The sequence below is a fragment of the Lagopus leucura genome, unplaced genomic scaffold, assembly GCF_019238085.1.
Source record: "Lagopus leucura isolate 7727_CA_CO unplaced genomic scaffold, USGS_WTPT01 34577-0_obj-0_obj, whole genome shotgun sequence".
Taxonomy (NCBI): Eukaryota; Metazoa; Chordata; class Aves; order Galliformes; family Phasianidae; genus Lagopus; species Lagopus leucura.
This window is the reverse complement of record NW_024963044.1, coordinates 4,895-10,807: the sequence shown is the minus strand read 5'-3', so window position 1 is coordinate 10,807 and position 5,913 is coordinate 4,895. Positions and strand designations below refer to the sequence as shown.

General features: G+C 55.4%; 1 protein-coding gene across 1 annotated transcript in view; it reads left to right on the top strand.

The window, feature by feature from the left end:
• Window positions 1-5,913, top strand: part of AKAP8 (A-kinase anchoring protein 8) — a gene marked incomplete at its 5' end in the record, with an annotated part of 11,749 nt that overhangs the window by 1,178 nt on the left and 4,658 nt on the right. The window contains 7 exons of the mRNA XM_042891102.1: window positions 52-619; window positions 1,689-1,830; window positions 2,120-2,167; window positions 3,261-3,357; window positions 3,969-4,110; window positions 4,718-4,811; window positions 5,199-5,329. Coding sequence (XP_042747036.1) covers window positions 52-619; window positions 1,689-1,830; window positions 2,120-2,167; window positions 3,261-3,357; window positions 3,969-4,110; window positions 4,718-4,811; window positions 5,199-5,329 — 1,222 coding nt within the window. The remainder of the gene's footprint in view (window positions 1-51; window positions 620-1,688; window positions 1,831-2,119; window positions 2,168-3,260; window positions 3,358-3,968; window positions 4,111-4,717; window positions 4,812-5,198; window positions 5,330-5,913) is intronic.

Genomic DNA, 5,913 nt, shown 5'->3' with positions numbered 1-5,913 from the left:
TCTCCTCTCCTCTCCTCTCCTCTCCTCTCCTCTCCTCTCCTCTCCTCACAGCTCCTTCAGGTTCGACTCCTTCGACTCCTACGACTCCCGATCCTCCCTGCCCGACCACGACGCCTTCCGCTCCCCCTACGACTACGAATCCGGCCCCGACCGCTCCGATTCCTTCGGGAGCCACTTCGACAGCCGCCGGGACCAAACCCGAAGCCGAGGCGGCGCTTACGGCGCGGTGCGCGGCCGGGGCCAGAACCGACCTCAGAACCGGGGCCGCCCCAACACTTACGGTCGCCCCGAACACTTCATGCCCTCATCCAGCTCCGAGCGGCTGTCGGCGCGCTGGAACGAGCTGAACTACATGGGGGGCCGCGGCGGGGGGCCCAACCGCCTGCCCTCCCTCTTCTCCCAAGCCCTGGTCCCCGAATACGGCGACTACGGGGACTACGGAGACTATGGGGACTACGGGGATTACGGCGACTACGGGGATTACGGCGACTACGGCGTGATGGGGATGTCGGGCATGGGAATGGGGCGCTACGGGAGCGTGCCTTACGGATACGGAGCAGGGCGGCAGCGCAGCCAGGAGCGCATGGGCAGTGCGCCGTGGCACGGGAACATGCTGGGGGTGAGTGTGGGGCTGGCGGCGGCTTCTGTCGTCTTAGTGAGTTTGTCTGGCCTTTAATGACCCAAACCCATGGGGGATAAAGACTCCGTGTGCTTTCCTCTTCCAGATGTGCTCTGCCTGGCTGCGGGGCCAGCAGCAAAGCCTGCGTAGAAGTCTGTAGGATCACTTGGGCTGCAGGGCCAGCAGCAGATGGTTTTACGGCTGGATAAAAGCCCATAGGGTCACTTGGGCTATAAGGCTAGCAGCAACCCTTGATTATAAAGCCTGCAGTGCCAATTAGATGCCCTTGGCCTGGCTGTAGGGCCAGCAACAAATCCTCTTCCGGCTAGATCAATGCATATAGGATCACTTAGAATCATAGAATCATAGAATCACCAAGGTTGGGAAAGACCTCAAAGCTCATCCAGTCCAACCGCTCACCTCTTACCAACAGCTCCCACTAAACCACGTCCCTCAACACAACATCCAGCCTTTCCTTCAACACCCCCAGGCTCGGTGACTCCACCACCTCCCTGTGCATCCATTGCAGTGCCTGACCACCCTTTCCAAAAAGTAATACTTCCTGATGTCCAGCCTGAATCTCCCCTGCCGTAGCTTGAAACCATTCCCTCTGCTCCTATCACTGATGACAAACTGAGAGCAGAGGCTGACCCCCAGCTCACTGCAGCCTCCCTTCAGGCAGTCATAGAGGGCAGTGAGCTCTGCCCTGAGCTCCTCTTCTCCAGGCTGAACATTCCCAGCTCCTTCAGCCTCTCCTCATCAGCCCTGTGTTCCAGACCCCTCACCAACTTTGTTGCTCTCCTTTGAACACGTTCCAGGGCCTCAACGTCTTTCTTGCAGTGAGGGGCCCAAGTGAGTGGCCTTGAGCCACAGGGCCAGAAGCAAAGCTTTTACCAAAACCTGTAGGGTTACTCAGATGTGTTGAGTAGCTGTAGGCCCACCAGCAAAGCCTTTTATCCATAGGGTCACTCAGCCTGGCTGTAGCCCTGCATGTTTGAGGGCCTGCAGCAGAAGGCTTCAGCACGGCACTCGTGGAGCTGCTGGATTGACCGATTTCTCCCCTTTTTAGCCCAAAAGGAGAGGATTCCGAAACCGCTCCGGGGTCCGATCTGACGGTGAGGGGGGGCGCAAACGGAAACAGTCTCAGAGTGGTGATGAGCCTGACAGCAAACAGGCAAAGAGCGACAGCGACGGCGACGACACCGACAACGGTACAGGCTGGGAGCTGCCCGTCCTGCTGTGTTTTTAAGCGCTCAGTCCTCATTTAACTTCAGTGTTGAGGCCTTTGTGCCCCTCAGCGTTGTTGTAATGCGTTCGCAGTGCCGCCTTGGCAAAACTGAGTGCCTGAGGTGAGCTGCTGAGTGCCTGCACCCGGACTGAGAGCACAGGGAGCAATTTGGGGGCTTTTTTTTGTGGGTTCTGAGCCATTTTCGTGGGCCGTGGTGATGAGTGGTGATGAGCCCTTGTCAGCACCCCTAAAATCATTTCTCTCGCACACAGCAGATGAGGGCGAAGGAGAGGAGAAGTCAGGAGATGAAGCTGACAAAGGTGTAAGTATGACATTCGTAGGTTTGTTTTTCCAGTCCTTGTGGCCAATATTTCCCTCTCTTTGCCCTGAGCTGAAAGCCCTGCAGGGGGAGGGCGCCTCATTAAGCTCAAATTCCAATCAGGGAGGGGTTTCCTTCACTCCCCACTCTGTTCTCAGGCAGGGTGGGGATCAGTGCCTTTTATTTTGGCGGTGAGAATTGCTGGGGAGACAAGGAACAAAAGGAGTTGAACAGGGATGTTCTGACTGTCGTACATCAACCCTCCCCTCCCTCCTCATGCTGTCCCCTTTCCCCTCTGCTTCTTGAGGGGGGAGGAGGGGAAAAGGAAAAGCTCAGATGGCAGCAAATGAAACCCTTCTGTTCTCTCTCTGTTTTGCAGGAGCGGGGCAGCTGTGGCGGAGGAAGGAAGGTAGGGTGTGCTGCAGGTAAAGGCATGCAGCCCCACATTGGCACACAGGTGCTGTTGGTGCTTTCAGGCTGTTCTCCAAGTGAAGTCGAGGTGGTGTTGTGGTGTTGAAGCTTCCTTCGTGCCCGGCTCTGGGCTCTGGGCTCCTTTTCTTGAAGAATTCACAGAATTATTACTCAGTTTGTGCTGGCAGATCGCTCACCTCGCAGCTTTTGGCTCAGAACCCTGCAGATTTTAAGTCAGCTGCATCTCAGCCTCACAGTTACCAAAATTTAGGAAGACAACACGTTGAGCATCTCTCAAGCTGTCCTTAGCTGCAACACGAGCGCTTCTAACATCCGTTCTTTTGTTGCTCACCCCTCTCCAGCAGCCCTGTGATTGGGAAGCACTGAGGACAGGAGCAGAAATAGTTGTTTTTTCCCAACAAGCGAGCCTTGGCCGGTATCCCTGTCAGTGTCCTGGCTGTCTGTGATGCTGAGCTGGGTGCCATTGCTGTCTGCAGAGATGGGAGCAGCTCTGGGAGCAGCGGGACAGGAAGCTTTGAGTTTTCCAGACCAAAAAATTACAATTCTTGAAGCTGAGATTAAAGAGAGAGCGAAAGAACTTTGCTCCCTAAGTTCCTCTGCTGGTGAAAGGTGCAGCGGTGAGCGGCTCCTCAAGGATCTGTTCTCATTTTCCCTCCCTCCAGCATCTGGAGATGGCTATGAGGAGGATGATGAGGAGATGAAGAAGAAGAGGGAGAAGCAGAGGAGGAGGGACAGGATGCGTGACCGCGCCATGGACAGGTGAGCAGCATCCCCCCCTGGGCTGCCTGTCCCTTCTGGGGGCTCCTCTGTTAGGGATTGCGTGTGCTGGGGCTCTGAGTGCTGATTTCATCAGGTTTTGTTTCTCTTTTATGTTCTGTGACCGTTTTATCACGTGGAGAACACCGTTGGTTAATGCAGCAAGGCGTTGTAAATCCAGAAGGGCCTATTAATTAGCAAATGATGCAGCCTTACCATTAAGGTAACGCAGCATTAATCTAAAACCAGCGGGCAAGGTGCTCCTGTAGCTCAGGGCTGTCCGAAAGCAGGGAGATGGTCTTTAATTTAATTTTATATGGGACCCTCCTGCAGTTTGACTTGTTGGCTGCTGTTAAGCTTGTGTGGGGCTTTCACATCCTGTCACCTCCTGTTTTAGGGAGCAGCTGATGCTGCTGAACCCCCGTGGGTGCCGCAGTGATGACAGAGGAGCACTGGAAAATCCAACTGGGGCACTTTGAAAACTAAAAAAAAAACCAAACCAACCCAAAACAAAGAGACAGAAAATGCTGCAGTCGCCATCTTGTCGTCGTTGTCCCAGAAGTTCAGCTTGTTCCTCGCCCAGCTCATTCCTTGCTTTTCTTTGCCCCATTCAGGATCCAGTTCGCCTGCTCCGTCTGCAAATTCCGCAGCTTTGAGGAAGAGGAGATCCAGAAGCACCTCCAGAGCAAGTTCCACAAAGAGACCTTGCGCTACATCGGAACCAAGCTGCCCGACAAGACGGTCGAGTTCCTGCAGGTCCGGATCTTTGCGTGTGGTTTCTGGGCTCTGTTTGGATCACTTTGGGCTTGGTGGGGGATGCAGGGGTTCTTCTTCACCCCTTTACTGCTGGGCTGTAAATTTCTGTGCACCATTTCTGTGCGTTGCTCACTGGCGTCGCTTTTCTTGATGCAGTTTCTCGTGGTTTGGCAGGGAAGATAAAGCGATGTGTGAATTTAACCAGCCAAGCCAAGGGTGAATGCTCTAGAAGTTCTTTGCCACTTGGAATAGACAGAGCTGGGGAAAGATGCTGCAGCAGTTCTTTGCCATCTGCACAGACAGAACAGAGAAGGGCCTGAGATGAGGGTTTTATTTTCTGGGGCTGATTGAGATGAGGGTTTTATTTTCTGGGGCTGATTGCTGTTTGCTTTTTGGGGTCAGATAAGCGAGGCTGTTGCCTTCTGATATCTGGAGGGAGCCACCGTTGTGTCCCAGTGGGGTATAAAAGCATCAGCCTGGCAGGGGAAAGCACCCAACGTGCCCCTCAGTTCCCCCCTGTTATCATTCATCCTCCTGGTCTTTCTGCGGAGCTGCTGCTGTCAGCGACAGCTGAGGGGTCGTTGTGTGGTGCTGTTGTCCCCTGCAGGAGTACATCGTCAACAGGAACAGGAAGATCGAGAAGCGGCGCCAGGAGCTGACAGAGAAGGAGGGCACGAAGCAGAAGCCGGATCCCTTCAAGGGTAAGAGGTGTCCAGCTGGTGCTGGGGGTGTCCTGTGGGGCAGGGTGAGTTTGTTGCCTGTTTGGTAGAAGAAATCATTGTGGGGAGGGGGATGTTGGGGAGGGGGATGTTGGGGAGGGGGATGTTGAGGAGGGGGATGTTGAGGAGGGGGATGTTGAGGAGGGGGATGTTGGGGAGGGGGATGTTGAGGAGGGGGATGTTGAGGAGGGGGATGTTGGGGAAGGGGATGTTGAGGAGGGGGATGTTGGGGAGGGGGCTGTCTGTCCGTTCTGTGGTTTCTCCAGCAGCAGAACCGCGAGGCTCGCAGAATAGAAAGGAGGCAAGCCTCCAAAAGCTTGGGCAGAACGCCTCCCTCAACTTCTGCCTGATATCTTCCCATTCCCGCAGGCATTGGCCAGGAGCACTTCTTCAAGAAGATCGAGGCCGCTCACTGCATGGCCTGTGACATGCTGATCCCTGCCCAGAGCCACCTCCTGCAGCGGCACCTGCGCTCCGCAGAGCACAACCGGAACCGCAGGGTGAGCAGCAGCACCAACAGAATCACAGCATCACAGAACCGCAGGGGTTGCAGGGAGCTGCAGAGCTCATCGAGTCCAACCCCCTGCCCCAGCCGTTCCTACAGCAGGGCGCACAGCTCGGCATCCAGGCAGGTCTGGAACATCTGCAGAGCAGGAGACTCCACCACCTCCATGGGCAGCCTGTTCTAATGAACAGTGGGGCCCATAGAGACACGTTGGGACCCATAGAGACCCATTGGGACCCATAGAGACACGTTGGGACCCATAGAGACATGTTGAGACCCATAGAGACACATTGGGACCCATTGGGACCCATGGAGACACATTGGGACCCATAGAGATTTGTTGGGACCCATTAGGACCCATAGAGACACAGAATCACAGGGGTTGGAAGGGAGCTGCAGAGCTCATGCAGTCCAACCCCCTGCCCCAGCCGTTCCTACAGCAGGTCGCACAGGTCGGCATCCAGGCAGGTCTGGAACATCTGCAGAGCAGGAGACTCCACCACCTCCCTGGGCAGCCTGTTCCAGTGAACAGTGGGACCCATAGAGACCCATTGGGACCCATAGAGACACGTTGGGACT